The 18,527-nt window shown below is 36.2% G+C and overlaps 1 protein-coding gene across 7 annotated transcripts in view; it reads left to right on the top strand.

The window, feature by feature from the left end:
* The window catches only part of GONST1 (golgi nucleotide sugar transporter 1), a 37,319-nt gene extending 19,786 nt beyond the window's left edge, over positions 1 to 17,533 (top strand). For 3 of the 7 annotated variants that reach the window (XM_028221843.2, XM_028221841.2, XM_028221842.2), the window contains 8 exons: positions 1,189 to 1,420; positions 1,560 to 1,699; positions 7,267 to 7,396; positions 8,591 to 8,689; positions 11,724 to 11,878; positions 16,110 to 16,226; positions 16,698 to 16,795; positions 17,005 to 17,533. In XM_028221843.2, the coding sequence (XP_028077644.2) occupies positions 1,202 to 1,420; positions 1,560 to 1,699; positions 7,267 to 7,396; positions 8,591 to 8,689; positions 11,724 to 11,878; positions 16,110 to 16,226; positions 16,698 to 16,795; positions 17,005 to 17,063 (1,017 nt within the window). In that variant the 5' untranslated portion in view covers positions 1,189 to 1,201 and the 3' untranslated portion in view covers positions 17,064 to 17,533. Of the gene's footprint in view, positions 1 to 1,188; positions 1,421 to 1,559; positions 1,700 to 7,266; positions 7,397 to 8,590; positions 8,690 to 11,723; positions 11,879 to 12,265; positions 14,499 to 16,109; positions 16,227 to 16,646; positions 16,796 to 17,004 lie in introns of all 7 variants that reach the window. The other 4 variants (XR_014329117.1, XR_014329120.1, XR_014329119.1 and 1 more) reach the window with 3 other exon arrangements.
* Positions 17,534 to 18,527: the final 994 nt, after the last annotated feature.

Consider the following 18,527-nt stretch of genomic DNA (forward strand, 5'->3'; position numbering starts at 1 on the left):
AAGTGTTCCACAGTTTCTCTCTCCGCAGAGGCAGAGTTTTTTCAGCGAAGGATTGGTTTCAGAGGTTTCAGAATGGTATGCCTCAGCCTCAGCCTTCGTCTTGGTTAAATAGCCGAGGCAGCCACGCGTATCGCGCGCCTCTTGCCGCCCGACAAACTGGCACGCCTTTTCATGGCACATCTTTTGACAAAGTGGGCACGCCTTTTGATGGCACGCCTTTTGGTGGCACGCCTTTTGATGAATTGGGCACGCCTTTTGATGGCACGCCTTTTGACAAAATTGGGCACACCTTTTGAGGGTGCAACTTTTTAAGAGTCCGACAAGACTCTGTAAACTGTCCCGACATTGATTCCGGTTAGTTTTTACAAGTGTCCGACAAGACTCTGTAAACTGTCCCGACATTGATTCCGGTTAGCTCCTTTATGGGTCCGACAAGACTCTGTAAACTGTCCCGACATTGATTCCGGTTAGCTCCTTTATGGGTCCGACAAGACTCTGTAAACTGTCCCGACATTGATTCCGGTTAGTTTCTACAAGGGTCCAGCAAGACTCCGTAAACTGTCACAACATTGTCTTCTACAACGGTCCGACATGACCCCATAAACTGTCTTCTACATCGGTCTGACACCACCATACAGTGTCCTCTACAACGTTATGACACCCCATACAGTGTCTTCACCAACGGTCTGACACGACCATACAGTGTCTCCTATCCTTTTTTATTTTTATGTATTTTCTTGTTTTGTTACTCTCTCCAAACTCAAGTTGGTTAGTTTCTCTCCTCCTTGAGTTTGCGGGGGGCTGTTAGAATTTCCCATCTTTACCTTCACCTACTCCACTACACACTCCACTTCACCTACCTCTACTCCACTACACACTCCACTTCACCTAACCCACTATCACCTCCACTACACCTACTACCACATTACCTTCACCTACTCCACTACACACTCCACTTCACCTACCTCTACTCCACTACACACTCCACTTCACCTAACCCACTATCACCTCCACTACACCTACTACCACATTTTCTTCTATATATAGATTGTATAGGAATTGTAATTAATGAATCTTGTAATCTATCAATCAAGACATCAATCAATAATACATAAATTCTTACAAGATGCTATAATGTAGTTTTGAACTTCAATTATCATCAATGATTTTGATTTTGTTTGAACATAGGTCATCTTTTGCAATGAAGACTCATAACGATGATGAGATTGATGTGGAAGATGTTAAATTGGAAAAAGGCAAAGAGAAGACAATAAGAAGTAACAAGACAGTTAAAATACACAACCGGGCCTTGGTATCTGGCCTTGCATATTGCATTTCATCTTGTAGCATGATACTGGTTAACAAGTATGTCCTTTCCAGTTATGATTTTAATGCCGGGATATCCTTGATGTTCTATCAGGTTATTTTTCACATTTAATCTTTGTTGCTTGGTTCCTAATAGATTTTGCATTTCTGTTATTTCAGCAATTAAATTGTATTGACTTCAAAAATATATTTTCAAATTTTAACAAGTTTCTTGTTCCATTCTGTGGGTGCAGAATCTTGTCTCAGTGGTTGTTGTGTCCTTGTTGAGTTTTTTTGATGTAATAACAACTGAACCACTCACATGGAGATTGATTAAGGTCTGGTTTCCTGTGAACGCTATATTTGTTGGGATGCTAATCACAAGCATGTTTAGGTGGGAAGTGTTCATTAATTATTGCTTCCTCTGCTAATTTAATATCGCAAGTGTTCATTGATTATTGCTGAACTAATCTTTGTATCTAAATAGATTCTTCTTTAATAGTTCTATGTCTGCTTGTGCTGGTGCGGACACCGAATGATAAGTAGCTTGTTTTCAAGAAATGTCCTAACTTGAGGCAAAACAATAAATACAGGAATGACTACATGGAGGAGTTTCTTACCTGCTCCAAGCTAGGAATAGTTTAAATGGAGATGAAGAGGTTAATGTGAGAACCCTGCGAGTTTGTTAGGGGTTGCGACCATGTTTCATTCCTTCTCTGTTCTTCTACTAGTGGATTTATGTCCCCTTAACGGACTCTAGGCTATCCTCCATTTCTTTCGCCCTCTATTATCCTTGTGGGTTCAAGGCCCCTAGTTGGCTTAAAGGTCTCTCCCCTCACTTCTTTCTTTATCACCAAGTTATTGTCTAATATATCCAAAATATACATGTTTCAATAAAAAAGTACACTGCAGTTTATTTATTTATTTATTTATTTTTGTGTGATTTTTCTAGGTTACATTAGTTGAGATGAAGAGGTTCAGGTGTGAGAATCCTGTGGGTTTGGTAGAGGCTACAACCATGTTTCCTTCCCCTTCTCTGTTCTTTTCATTGGGGATTTGTTAAGATTGACCCGATAAAAGTTGAAGCCATCCAAACTGGCCTATTTGTAAGACAATAATTATTGAAGTCCAAAGCTTTCATGGGTTGGCGCCCTTTTATAGATGGTTCATTAGGAATTTTAGTATCTTGATAACTCTAATAGCTGGTTGGCTTACGAAGAGTTCTTTCCAGTTGATCTTAGAAGCTGAGACAAGCTTTCAACTTGGGCAGACCAAAATGACTAGTGTTCTAGTCTTAGTACTTCCAGATGTTGACTAGGTTTTTGTGGTTGATTGTGATACCTCCTATGTACGGATAGGTGCTGTCTTTGAGATCGGTTGTTGCATATTTTAGTGAAAAGGTAAACAACGCACAATCTAGGTATTCAACATATGAGTTGAAGTTTTATGCCATTGTTCAAGCTTCGAAACATCGGAGGAACTACCTTATCCATAGGGAATTTGTGTTGAACTCCGATTATGAGGCCTTAAAAATATTTACATTCACAGAGTAACTTGAATAGAAGGCATGCTAAATGGTCTTCATTTCTTCAAGAGTACACACTTCAAGGAACTAGGGTTTAATTGAAGTTTCTTAACCATAAATCCTTTCTCATTTCAGGGATGACTGATTGAAAGAGAAAATCTGACCGCCACAAACGTCTTTCTGTCTATTTTCTCAGCATTTTCTTCTCCTCTATTTCTTCATCATCTTTTCATTGCTGCTACTGCTGCTGCTTGTCTTCTTCTTTACTGTGGTTGCAGACTTCTTCCTGCATTGGTCGATGCCACATAGGTTTGCGTTTGTCTACCCACTTATTGCATGTAATGCACAAGGCCCACTTACCAAGTCTATGGGTACTATAAGTCAAGCCAATAGCAAATCTAGTCTATAGTCCAAAACTAAGCTAACTATGTTCAAGAAAATAAAATAAACCCAACCCTTCCGACTAATAAAGATAAGAACTCTCTAAACGATGATAATGCAATGCATGCGTTTTGCCTTTTCACAGAAGATAAGTATGTTTGTATGATCAAGGCTTGAAGCTGAAGTTGTTTTGATAATGCTTCACTACAAAACATGCTCAAGACTCAAATAAGCCTAGAAAGAACTTATAACAGACTCAATCTTAGAGTGAAATTGCCAACACAAAAATGATTAAGGGGTAACTAACATTTTTTGCTTACACATTGAGTTAATAACTGTCTGATTATGATCATTCAGGATATAAGCTCTCCTTTGTTAGTCTTGTTGTTAAAATCCACCTACTCTCCACCTACTACTCTCCACCTACTTCACCCACTTAAACCTACTCCACTAAACCTAACCCACTACACCACTACCACCTCACCTACTCCACTAAACCTAACCCACTACACCACTACCACCTCCACTTCACCTACTCCTTACCTACTACACACTCACCCTCTTCTATATATAGGAATCATGAATCATTGTAATAGAAATCAATATATCAATCAATAATAATACATACAATTTATTCTCTCTCTTTCTCTATACATTATTTCTTACATGGTATCAGAGCTGGTTTAAAACCTAGTATTTTCGCTTCCCCGGCGGGCGGCAACCTCACCTTAGCCGCCCGCCGGACCTCAACCTATTCCGCTGATAAAATCAACAAAGATTTGTGCAACTGTAGTCATGTGTGAGGCTGATGGAGAAGAATTCTTCACCTCATATGACGAGACAGTCTGGAACTGGAAACACTGCAACATTCTGCTCTGGAATTCTGCAACAGCTAGATTATAGCTTGGTTGAGTGCCAAGCTTTGGTTCTTCCACCCACTCTTGAACTTGCCCAGCAAAGTGTGAAGGTTCATGCTTGTGTTGGAGGGACTAGTGTGCGCGAAGATCAGCGCATTCTCTCCAGTGGGGTTCATGTTGTTGTTGGTACTCCTGGTCGTGTGTTTGACATGTTGCGGAGACAATCACTTCGCCCTGTTTACATCAAAATGTTTGTCTTGGATGAAGCTGATGAAATGCTGTCACGAGATTTTTAAAAATCAGATCTATGATATTTTCCAGTTGCTGCCACCCAAAATCCAGGTTGGGGTGTTCTCAGTTGCTGCCACCCAAAATCCAGGTTGGGGTGTTCTCTGCCACAATGCCACCAGAGGCTCTTGAAATCACCAGGAAATTCATGAATAAGCCTGGAAAGAGAAAAAGCTCATGCTAGGATTTGCGAAGTGATTCGCTGCAGGAATTTTGGCTTTGGATGAAACCCTTACCATACTCCACTCATTCTCTCCAACTGTTCTAACTTTTTATTTTTATTATTATTATTATTATATCAAATAATCAATGCACTCATGTTCCCCACTAACAGTGTCCACTTTTGACCCAAACCATTTTCAATCCATCATTTCTCCTTCACCTTTTGCACCCCACTCACCGACTCTCTCTCCACTTTATCACATGGGTTTGTCCCTCTCTCTCCTCCATTTGATTTCAAAAATCACTTATTTTTATTTATTTTTTCCAAGTCACTTTTCCTCTTTTTTAAATACCCCACTTTATTTTGAAACAATCGCACTGATGTTTTTCATATAATCCATCTATAAATATTTTTTATCTATTTTCTTTCTCCCTTGTTTTCTTTCATTTTATTTTTATTTTTTCAAAAAAAAAAAAAAAAAAAAAAAAAAAAAAAAAAAAAAAAAACACAACATTTTACAAACTTGTCATTTCTTCATGCCGGGGATCAACCCCGATCATCATTTTACACCATAAAAAAAAAAATAAAAAAAAAAATAAAAAAAAAATATAAATATAAATATAAAAAAAACACAAAACAAAACAAAACACAACCAACACAAATCGGAACAGTGGGATTTTTCTTCTCGCCTATTCTGCCGGTCTTTTCTTCTTGCCACCGTCTTGGGCGGCCCTTGCCGGTGTTGCCTCCGTGTTTCCCACTCCACTGGGCATGATCACTACTCCCTGCTCCTCCACTGCAGCATATGGCGGCCCTCCAAATCGGAACATAAAACTGGCCTTTCGCTTCAGCTCCTTGTTTTCTACCTTTAGCACACTTATCTCTGCTCGCGCATCCTTATACATGCGTTGGAGCAGAGCCAGTTGGGCGTTTAGCTGCTGCACCTCATTTGTTCTACTCTGCAGCCGGTTCGACAAATTTGTAACTGCAGTCATGGTTTCCACACATGACTTCAATGTATACTGATTGGCCTCCACATCCGACTGCACTGCCATTCTTTGCTCCACAGACCGCATAGGAAAGTTCAACGGAGCAAACTCCGGGGCGCTTGGTTGAGGTTCCAGTGCCACCGCACCAGTTATCTCTCTTGTTGACTCGTTGAGGTCGGGAAAGAGAGTGAGCAGACCACGAGACGAAGAGGCCATATTCTGGGTAGCTGAACGGGAAGACGAGGCCATGTTATGGGTTGCTGAGTGTTTCAGAGAAAGGTTGGTTACAGAATGGCAACAGAGTGTTCCAGAATCTCTTTCTCAGAAACGGAAGAGTTTTTTTCAAAGGATTTTCGGCGGTTTCAGACTGGTTTGCACAGCCTCCGCCTCAACCTTGGTTAAATAGCCGAGGCCGACATGCCACTCTGTCGCTCACGTGCCTCGCCGCGTCTCCGGCTCACCTTTTGATGGCTCGACGCTTTCTGTCAGGCACGCCTTTTGATGAAGTGGGCGCGCCTTTTGAGGGCGCGACTTTTGAGGGCTCACTATATATATCCATATATATATATATATTTGGGCAGCCTATATACACCATCATACAGTGTATTTTTTATGGGTCCGACAAGACTCTGTAAACTGTCCCGACATTGATTCCGGTTAGCTCCTTCATGGGTCCGACAAGACTCTGTAAACTGTCCCGACATTGATTCCGGTTAGTTTCTACAAGGGTCCAGCAAGACTCCGTAAACTGTCACAACATTGTCTGCTACAACGGTCCGACATGACCCCATAAACTGTCTTCTACAACGGTCCGACATGACCCCATAAACTGTCTTCTACAACGGTCCGACATGACCCCATAAACTGTCTTCTACACCGTTAGGACACCACCATACAGTGTCCTCTACAACGTTATGACACCCCCATACAGTGTCCTCTACAACGTTATGACACCACCATCCAGTGTCTTCACCAATGGTCTGACACGACCATACAGTGTCTCCTATCCTCTTTTATTTTTATGTATTTTCTTGTTTTGTTACTCTCTCCAAACTCAAGTTGGTTAGTTCCTATCCCCCTTGAGTTTGCGGGGGGCTGTTAAAATCCACCTACTCTCCACCTACTACTCTCCACCTACTTCACCCACTTAAACCTACTCCACTAAACCTAACCCACTACACCACTACCACCTCACCTACTCCACTAAACCTAACCCACTACACCACTACCACCTCCACTTCACCTACTCCTTACCTACTACACACTCACCCTCTTCTATATATAGGAATCATGAATCATTGTAATAGAAATCAATATATCAATCAATAATAATACATACAATTTATTCTCTCTCTTTCTCTATACATTATTTCTTACACTTGTCAAGATCTTTCGTAGGTCTATTTCTATGTATGTGTGGAAGACAAATCGAGGACTAGGACTGTGCATTGTGTGGGTCATTCATAGGAGATCTAACATACCAATTTTCAATGTGGCTTGAATCAATTTGGGCTGTCTTGCTGATGGAAAAAATTTGGGCTGTCTTACTTAACACTGTCATTCATTCATCTATTTGTTTATGCTATGTGGACCGTGTTGTCTTGTTTGATTCATCTCTAGTAGTTGGCTGCAGAACTACTTTAATGTATGACATATTCAAGTGTTGTGCTTATTTACCTAACTTATTTCTTCTTTATTAGTCGGAATGGGAATAGTCTCATTTTCAGAGTTAGTTAATTATAATCATATTGTTTGCAGTCTGAAGTATATTAATGTCGCCATGGTCACAGTCTTGAAGAACGTTACAAATGTGATAACTGCAGTTGGTGAAATGTATCTATTCAACAAGCACCACGACAACAGAGTCTGGGTTGCGTTATTCTTAATGGTATGTTGATTGATGGAGAATTACTGTTGGGACAAGGATTATTTTTTTAAAACTATTTGGGACTTTAAACAGCCACAATCAATATTTTACTCTCCTTGTTGGTTTGTCGCTTGCATTTATGGCATGCCATTTTCCTTTATCTAACAGTTTAATTGTTGTTATCCTTTTTATTTTATTTTCTTCCTCATGAAGTTTGTATGCCGTTTCCTATGCCAATTTTGAGAAATAATGAAATATTTTTGATGCAGGACAGCACTTTGAAGGGTTTAAAGGAATTTGTTGGTTTATGCAAGGGTTTGAAACCTGATTTCCAGTAGAAAGTTTAGGATTTTTTAATATGTATACAAGGAAGTAGGGTTAGTTAGGGCTTAATTAAATAGGGAAAGAAAGTGAATTTTAGGGCTCTTCTGGGGATGTGAACTGAATCCATGAACATTGTTTTTTTGGTACTTTCAGATTGTTTTAATTGATCTAGGGTTAGAGAATTAGGATGGAAAAAAAGTTTAGGCTTTGAGAATAGGATTTAAAGTGGAGAGAATTCAACAAAGGAAGAATGATAAGGAAAGGGTAGTCTTGGAAATCACTCCTAGAGGTCTTTTAGGCATCACTCTTGAGGGTTTGATTGCATCACACAATCTCAAAAGAAACATATTTTAAATTAGAGGCATTACATATTTTATTTATACATGGGTAACTTCACCAACTAAGAATAGGATTTCTAAAAGAGAAATGCTATTTATCAACGGATTTAAATCACCTCTTTATTTCACTTACTATGTGTATTCATGCCTTAAAAGCCATGTATATATATATATATATATAACTCATTATATTTGAAACTTATCATGCTATATGGGAAGCCACATAAGAGGTGAAAAGTTTGGTGAAATAAAAAGGCAACATATAGCAACCCTCTTTCTAAAAATAGAACTACTAAACTTTTGACTTCTAAAATCTATTTAAATTCAATTAAACAACTTGACCTACAAAACGATCCATAGGTTGAAAGTCTAAAATTGCTCAAAGGCCACCAACATAGGTGTGTAGTAGTTTTTTTAAAAGCTTAGCCGTGTTGTACTTCTAAAGCTGTAAATGCTAATCTATCTACAACAGCATATGATTAACATCTTTTTTAAATTCATGAGAAAGGTCCATTCATGAAGGTTGAAGGGATATTGCATTTCTGTTGTGCAGATTGTATCAGCAATCTGTGGAGGAATTACAGATATATCTTTTCATGCTGTTGGCTATGCATGGCAGCTTGCCAATTGTTTCTTGACAGCATCATATTCCGTGAGTGTCTTGGTTGCTTAAAGTGGTTTCCATTTGTTGATTCATTTATCATCAACCTTTTTTTATATGATACTGTACATGATATTATAACTTTGATTTTGATTTGGATTTTTTCTTCTTCATTTGCTACTTGCTTTATGTATTTGTTACTTTGTTTTTTCAGTCAATCCCTTGTGGTTGAGTAATAGACGTTGTCATTTCATCAGGGAATTTGGATTGTTAAATGGACTTGCAATAAGTAGTGTATAATTTGGGACATGTCCGGATTTTAGAGATGGTTTGCTGGGAATAAATCAGCTGGCAAATAGTAAGAGCTTTTGGCAAGTAAGCATCTAACTAAATGGCTACAAAGGAAGAGATTCCTGCAAAAAGTTTACCTTTCCAGATATTTGATCCATACATTGAGAAGATTGCAATTATGTTGTCTATTTTCAAGATATAAAATAATGAAAATAAAAATGTTACCTATTCCCAAAACCATGCAGTCAAAGTCTGAAATTTTTTGGCAGATTGCAATTACTTCCACACTTTGTTCGAAAGTAACTTAAATTTACTAACACAAACATTAGTTATTTTAACACTACAGCTGTACTTTTAAAGATGTTGAAATAACAAAAGTACCAGATAGTGCCAGAAAATGATAAATAACAGAACTGTCCTTGTAGTGGAATTTATTTTACTAACAAATTCCCTATATTATGCAGTCAAATTCTAGAGAAAACTAATGGATTGCAATTACTTCTGCAGTTGGTTCCACAATAGCTAAAATTTATTAGACAACCCCAAAAATGAATTTTTTTATTACTGCGTCTATACTTTCAGATGCCAAAATAACGAAACTACCCCTTGTATTCCTGTGTATAGGAAATGACAGATTATCCCTTCTAGCGGAATTAATCTAGTATTTACTTATTCATACCATTCTTTGAAGAAAAATGACATACATTATTTTGAATGCATGATAAATTTATAGACATCATCGACATAAGGCGCTGAGTGATCCTTTTCTTATACAAATCCAAGGGAAAATACCTGAATCTGGGGTAGTTCCAGATCTAGACATCAAGGAAACAGTGGCTTTTGAGTTAAGAGAAAAACACGCCAGAAAGAGTTATGTAGCTCACAGGCTTCGCCAATATTGCACATAACAGGTACTTGGTAAGGACGTGAAACTTCTCTAGATTGGAGTGAAGAATAGAAGGGAGGAAAGTGCTATTGAGAAAGCACAACTACTCTAATCTTTTTCATAGATTTTCTGTTCCTTCCGTTTCAGAGTTCTTAGTCTTGTTTAGATCCGATATCTAAGTGTTCTTCCTCTTCGATTGTTTCTTTGTCTTCTCTTCTTTCCTACTCTTTTCCAGAGATTAGAATAACAAAATTACCCAGAATTTATTCTTCTAGGAGCACAAGACAAGACTGCTCTGGGGCAGCATGACATGTCCGCCAAAGTTCAATAAAATTGGGGTTATTTTGGATGATTTCATTAGTATATATAGCCATGAATGAAAATGTTATTTATTTTTGCTTCTCTGAGAGTTGTTTATTTGTTTATTTTTTAGTGTGTTTCATTTACTCTTGTTTTTTACTAGGTTTTTAATTAATATCTTTTATTTATTTTTGGGGTCATAATTTACCTTTGATGCTCAAATTACTTTGTTAAGCCATAATTCATCTCGTTAAATTTGATTCTCCGTTAATAGGAATTATATGTTATAGATATATCATATATCTCCTGTCTGCGCACCTTAACCTTAATGAACATGGAAACTACATAACAATATGAATAATTTCCTTGTGAAAGGGTTTTTTTCAAAGTAAAAAATCACCTGTTTGCATGAAAGTCTTGAGGGTGCTCTGTAAACCCATGGACTTGATCATACTAGATAAGTCCCCATCGTCCTTCATATTCTTCCAGTTGCCACTCTTGGTTGAACGAACCCAGCCATGGTCGGCCACCATGGATGGTGACCCGTACAAAAAAACCTTTTTCTTCGTCTTTAGCATAACACTATCACTCAACATTACCCTTATGCCATCTCACACTGTTGATATACTATAATCACAACCCTCCCCTTCATTTCTTTTTTTTCTTCTTCTTTAGCATGTAACACTATCACTCAACATTACCCTTATGCCCTCTCACACTGCTGAGATACTAAAATCACAACCCTCCCCTTCATTTCTACACCCTTCTTCTTCGGCATTTAATACTATCACTCAACAGGCATGTTTTTCAGGATGTGTGTCATTCGGTTTCTTGGTTAGAGAGTAGGTTGTTGATGGTTTTGCATAGTTGGGTTACGGGTTTGGTTAATCCTAATGTTTTGGCTTTTGTAGATTTTGTGGAGGACTTGATTAGTTAGTCTTGTTTTGGTCCTAATGTGAGCTGTTTTCTTTGTATTCTTTGCATCATCTTGATGCTTTTCTAATAAAGTTTGATTATTTATCCAAAAAAAAAAAAACTATCACTCAACATTACCCTTATACCCTGTCACACTGTTGAGATACTAAAATCACAACCCTTGCCTTCATTTCTACACCTTTAGTCCACAACAGTTTAATGAATCTGAGGTGTGAAAGCTTGCAAAAAAAAAAAGATGTATGAAACAGCACATGCCATGTACAGGAATAAAGAAATCCTACACTACTGGAAGACAGCATTTTACACTATCACTAACATTAAACATTACCCTTATGCCCTCTTACACTGTTGAGATACTACAATCACAACCCAAGCCAAGTAACTCCTCTCTCTGTATCCCATAAATTCACATTCGTATATATATTTATATATACTAGCAATGACCCGTGTGATGCACAGGAATTCACAAAATTTAGCAAACATGCCAACCATTATTACTTGATTTCAGTCTATGAAAATAGATAGAAAAAAAAAATCCCGTGTAATGGTTTGCTGCTTTATCATATGCCTTTGCCTTGTCCATATATTTTTTTAATTTTAAAATATAATTAAGTTTTAGCTAAGGATATATATATATATATATATATTCATTATCAAATCTTTGTGTTGCAGTTAATGCTGCGTAGGATCATGGATACAGCAAAGCAAGTTACAAAATCTGGAAACTTGAACGAGTTTTCAATGGTCTTGCTTAATAACACACTTTCATTGCCCTTGGGACTTCTACTTATTGCTGTCTTCAATGAGGTGGATTATCTTTCTACAACGTGAGTTTTCTTCTTCTTTTTCCGTTCTAATTTTATGACGTGGAAAAGTAACGTGAGGCATCAAGTCTCCTATAATTTATCTTTTGTTGATTTATTAACAAATTATTTTTATGATATGACATGCTGGGTTATGATGTTACTATTTTATGTGAATTTAAATTTAAATTACTTAAATGAACCTAACCATTAACATATAAATGCTAGAATTAATAGGGAAACAAATTCTAATACCATGCTTAATGTATAAAATGCAGACTATCCTTGTTTTCCTTTGAATACTGAATTAGAAGAATACTTTTATTCTTCTTTTCTTTTTATTGGTATTTACTTTAATCTGGTTTGTCAAATGATACTTAGAAATTGTTATGAATGTGCAACTCTCGATAGGTCTCATTGTTGTCACAACACAAGGATGTGCTACTTAAGTTTTAAATTTTGCTGTATTGGTTGCTGAAACACAGAACTCCAACACAATTTAACATGGTTTGAAAGATCAATGCAGGGATGCCAAGTCCAGTCTACAGAATTTAGTGGTAATTATGTTGTAGATACTCAATATACCCAAAAGAATAGATATATAATGCAAAATAATGTATATAGGCACAAATCAATCATCATAATTGTCATCACCACCAATGTTCTCTTCAGCAACATCATCATCATTCCCATGAATCCCATCATTGTTGTCACAAGCAACATTTTCACTGCCTTGCTAGAATGTGATTTTTTTCTCATTGGAACATCCTCCATTTGCTCTGCATCCTGAGGCTGCTCTATATTATTTATTGTTCCTGTTCTTGAACATTTTATGATTGATGTGGTCACAAGTACAACCATAGGGCAAGTCATGGATTTTGATTCAGCCATTTAGGCATTCAATTCTCTAGCACATGTTTTTCAAATGTATTACAAATATAATAATTTAAGAAAACTTTTCACAGCACATACACAATTAGTAAACAAAGTTTTTACTTGCATGTTGCAAATATAAGAATTGCTTGCCTTCCATTTATAATAACTATTTACTTCCAAACATGATGAGAGTCGTTGCTTGTGAACATTTGTCATGCTTTTATTATCTCTTTATTATTCACTGTTTAAACAAGGAGAAAACTAAATGAAACTTGCAAAGTTTTAATATCAAGTTGTCTTCCAAAAAAAAAAAAAAAAAAACACAGCCAAACATAAGAAAGTTTTATTATTCACAGATTAATTAGAGGGTTCGTGTTATTGTTCTTATGTTATATTGAGGGTGCTATTGTCATCTTTTATTGTTTCACTATGAGTGTATACCCAACCTAGTTATATTTTTATATTATAAAATATTTATTAATTTGTTTTTCTTTTTGAGATGCAAAATTACTAATTAAGTTATATTTTAATCTTTTTTTGTGACAGTCATTCTTGTGTACGTTTTTATCATTTTTTATTTTGAAAAACTTATTTATGCCGAAGCTATTGTTAATAAGAATCTATAAGTAATGCATGCATTTGGAAAAGAATCTAATCTTTTTATATAATTTAATACATCAACTGTATTGTTTTCTTCTGCTTGTAAAATTTCTGTTATAACTTTTAATTTTGCCAACAAATCTAAACCATCAATATTAGAAGAAATATTATTTTTCAAAACACATGCAAGGCTAAGACAATATTTTTTCAAAGCATCATCATCAAGTGATTTTAATTTGTTAAAGTTAAATAGAAAGTCAAAAATATTTCTGTACTTTTGAAAATGTTCAAACCTATTCTGAATTGATGAAATAGTTTGATGTACTATATATAACAAATAATCAAACCTAAAAGGTTCTTCAACAGATTTTGATTGCTTGCTTTCTAAGAATTATATGTTTTTCATGAAATACGGGTTCTATTTATTTGAGCTGCAATATCTTTAGATGAAATCATAACATATGTAAATCCATGTTCTCTATAATTTTGTGAAAAAGAAATAAGACCTTTTAATTGGTCTATAAAAACTTCAATATGTATAGCTTTTGATTGCAAATTCTTACTAACTGACTTGTCAACAAATACTTTAATTACAACACTTTGTGACAATGCCTTAATAGTTAAACTTGGTATATTATCTTATAAATTTTTTCATCGCTTTGTAGAAGACAAAAATAATGAATACATATGTTGTGCTACTCCAAAAAAAAAGTTACAGCTTTAATAAAAAAAGACCATGTAACAGTACTAGATTAAGATTTTATGACAACCACATGGTGTGTAAAATGCTTTAGAATTTATATGTAGAAGTCTTTTCCGGGTCCGTCATTGTTTTCCTTTCATACTAGACCCATTATCATAATGTTATATACATCGTTAATATCAAGTTCAAGATTTTTTAATACATTTATAATTTCATCAATGAGGCCTTTTCTAGTGCTATCATCTACCTTTAAGAATTCCAAAAATATTATGGGAAACTATATGGTTTGATTCATCTTGATCTCCTAGTGATTGTGGTGATTTTTGTTTGTTTGTTTGTTTTTTTTGAAGCCATTTGATGTGCTTTACTATTTTTGAATGATTTTTGCATCTTTTTTCCCCTTTTTTTCGATGAGCTTTGCGATGGTTGGAACAACTTCTATGGGTGCTGATTGACCTAATGGAGGTACGATCTTGAGCTATTTTAGGGATTGGTTTTGAACCTATTTTTTTGAAGATACAATGTTCGGCCCTATTATTTGAGCTTGCAAGGGCCTCTTATTTCTTCGATTCTCTACTAGTTTGGCATTATTTTGGTGTATTTCATCTAGTTTGATCTGATTCTTGGTCCCTTCGTTCATCTGGTTTGGTAATATTTTGGTGCCTTGGTTCATCTGTGTTTTGACACATTGTTGCTTGATTGTGACTGTTGGGACACCGATTATTGGTGCCGAAATAGTGGTCTGAAACCTAGGTTGAGGTTCGTTGTTGTTAGGTCATTTAGAAGTGCATTTTGGCTCTCTGGTAGTCGCGCGGGGGGGGGGGGGGGCGCAGTTCATTGGAAGTGGTTTGGCTTTGTAACAAACTCTGACCTAGCCTTTATTTTGATTATTTTGCACCTTGGTTTTTGATCCATATTGTATTTTGGCTGGATTTTTTTGAATTTGCTATTTTTTTTTTCTTTTCTTTAGTTGCTTCTTGCTTTGGCTTGATATGATATGGCTGAGGAAAAACCTTTGTTGCTTAAGGATGATGATTTGCCTAGATTGATTACCACAAAGAAATTGAATAGCCTGAAGTATTTGGCTTGGGCACATGCTGAAGTATTTTTACGTGGGGAAAAAGAGATCAAAATTAATTATGAAGCTTCCTCGTCCACAAGGGAATTTTACACATGGTGATTGATGGAATGATGATTCATTTGTGACTTTACACAGATCGGAACCCCATATTGCTACTATAGTTGAGCTTTGTGAGTCTTGGGCGTATAATTTGTATAATCAGAATTTTACTACTAAGCAATCTGGATAACTATTGTTTGAGTATTGCAGCACTTTCAAAAATTTGAGGGGTTTATATGATTGCATCATTGCTCTTTGGATTAGATTTAGATTTGCAGTTGGTACAAAATAGGACCAGATCCCAGAAGGCTTCCTGGTATTGTTTCACTTGTGCTTCTTTCAAGGGAAGCATTTCACTCTGCTTGAGTACCGTGTCTATTCCCTCTTCTGCCTTAGTTTCTTGTTGTGGAGGCTGGGGTAATTATCGTGGTAGTTTTCATGGTGGCTATTGTAACTGTGGTTCTTATGGTGGTTCTTGTAGAGGTTGTTCTCGTGGTAGTGGATCTCATGATGGTTCTTGTGGAGGTGGTTCTTGTGGTGGTAGTTTGAGTGGATGTGGTTATAGGAAGTGTGATCATTGTGGTGCCACTATTCATACTAAGCCATGGTGTTAGTAAAAGTATGGTAAACCAAATTGTGTGACAGTTGACTTCCACCCCGTCTGGGCATGTGGCTTCTCCTTCTGAATTCCTCACTACATAGACTAGTGAACTAGTTGAACTTGTTCAGACACTGCACACTGCTTTTTCCGCATCTTCTACTGCCAACTTATCTGACTGTACTCAGTTTGCCTGGACTCTTGTTGGAATATCTCACTATAAAAAATTTCCTGAAGTATTTATTTGTTTTATTAGTTGGAGTTTCTGCTTAAAGTCTCCATTTATTGTGTTTAGTCATGTTTCAATTTTCTATTTGTTTTATTGACCCCCCCTTTTTTTTCCCCCAATAAATGGCAGACCACTTTTAAGGATTCCCACCTTCTGGTTGGTGATGACGCTAAGTGGATTTTTGGGCCTAGCAATCAGCTTCACTTCAATGTGGTTTCTTCATCAAACAGGGGCCACTACATACAGGTAAGGCTAAAGACATGCAGAAATATATAAACATTGCGAGCAGCTTGTGTGTTTATGTTCAAGCCATGCAACTTGGTGCGATCTTAATTATAAATCAGTTTTTTTATCATTGTCCCTCAAATTGTTGTTTGATTGCACTGGTTCTGGTTGACGAAGTATAAATTTGAGGTCGGTTGATGGTTAAAGTTGGGTATGGTTGAGGCAGACTGATCCAGCATGTTTATGGACCTTAGGTTTTTTTGTGATGTCAGATGCCAAACTGCAATTTAAACCTTGCTGGTGACTAATCTTAAGTTTTTATCTGAGGCTCTAGTGTATCTCATTTTGGTGCCCTAGAGCCTGGGCTCAGTTTATGTTGGATATGCAACAATAATTGCTAGTACATTATTTTATTGGATACTGTTTTTTATTTTCGCACAGATCTAATGATTGAAATACTTATGTTTCTTGGCAATCCTTCCTCGCCTGCAGCCTTGTTGGGTCACTGAATAAAATTCCCCTCTCTGTTGCTGGTATCCTTCTGTTCAATGTCCCTACAAATCTAGAGAATGCTACAAGCATACTCTTTGGTAAGGCTTTCTCCATTTTGTTTTTGGCAGCAGCTATTACCAAAGTATGGGAGGTTTTTTCTCAAAGAACTTAATAGCAACACTTGTTTAGCCAATACCCTCCCCTTGCTTTGGCAATAGATATGGCTTCTTTATTTATTTTTTCCCAAGAATGTACTTACTTTTTGAAATCCCAATGGCCATGAGCGAGCTCTGACTGCATTTTGTAGGTCTGGTGGCAGGAGTGTTTTTTGCAAGAGCAAAAATGCGGGAAAGATCTCAATCTTAACATGCTATTAATCGCTTTGTATCTGCACACACTGGTTGTGCCTTGACTACAAATATACCTTGTGGTTTTTCTGGATCTGATGTTAAATATTTCGCATCACCAAAAACAAAGAAACATTGAGAGCATTTATCTTTGACAAAGCAGCAGGGGTAGAGAAAATCTTCTTCCATTGGGAAGTGACTGTTGTAGTTCCTTGTTACCTCAGAGATGGGTGTACTTCTTTCATGCTTGTTTTTGATGAAGATACTGCCACTAATGCTTGCTGTTTCTGATCTTTATTCGAAGCACGGGGACCTGTTTCCTTCCCCTTTGTAATTTGTTAGACACCTGAGTGAACTTTAATATATTCAGGTCAAGTCAAGTAAAGCTCAGAAGAAAGCAAAATGTACCAACTACTGTAATGGTGGAATGAGACAATGTATTTCTTTTCAGGGTAGAGAAATTTCATCCATTTTTGTTTTTTGGGTTTATGGCGGTTGAGCTGCTAGTTTCATTCTGAGCCATTGATTGTGGAGACCATACATATTAGGATTGCTTTTATAGATGAAGTTGGAGCCTTGTATGCGTCCAAATGGTCGAGACATTGGTTAGTAATATGTTCTGTTCAGATACTCAAAAGAGAGAAGGAATTTTAACTTTATTTGTAACAATTTTGTAAAAGAATTATTCCATTAGACATGTATGGCTCCTCGTGAGAGCTCTCAGACACGTGGTCACTTTCAGGTTGCATACCCATAAAATTTGGGAAAATTAATCACCATGTTTGGTTTTACTTTTTAAGTTATTTTTCAAAAAAATGATTTGAAAACTATGCTTTAAAAATGGATGTGTTTAGTTTTCCAAAAAATACATTATTGTAATTTCAAATTTCCCTCTACAATTGCAGAGAGAGGGTTGCCTCAAGAGTACATCTAACCAAAAAAACAAAAAAATTTCACATCAACATTAGTCTCATGTTTCTATTATGGCACTAGTCTCATGTCTGTATTACGCATGTAGGTACAAGGTAGGTCCGGAAAAAAAAAGAAAGTAAAGCAGAGTTTAGTAGGAGTAGAGTAATAGGTTGTAGTGATACCTCACATTTATTGAGTTTACGTGAAGAATAAAATTGGAAAATAATTTGAAATAGAGATTCTGGACAATCAAACAGTAACTCTAAAATTTTTAAAAAAAGTAGTTTCGAAAAACGGGAAACAAACAGGTAATAATTTTCATACGATTGAGTCATTAATAATTTTAATCAGTGTGTTTGGTTTCAGTTTTCTAAAAATTGAATTTTTTATTTTTTTAGTTTTACTGAATATTTTTTAAATTTAAATAATTTTTTTATTTTTTTAGATGTACCTTACTTAGATGTTTCTAAATAGTAAAATATTTTTGAAAAAATATTTCAAAAAATTAATAAATATACAAAAATATGAAAAATGTACTGAATTTTCGTATTTTTTAAAAATATTTTTTGGT

This window comes from Camellia sinensis, chromosome 5, assembly GCF_055761805.1.
Source record: "Camellia sinensis isolate YWXY chromosome 5, ASM5576180v1, whole genome shotgun sequence".
Lineage (NCBI taxonomy): Eukaryota > Viridiplantae > Streptophyta > Magnoliopsida > Ericales > Theaceae > Camellia > Camellia sinensis.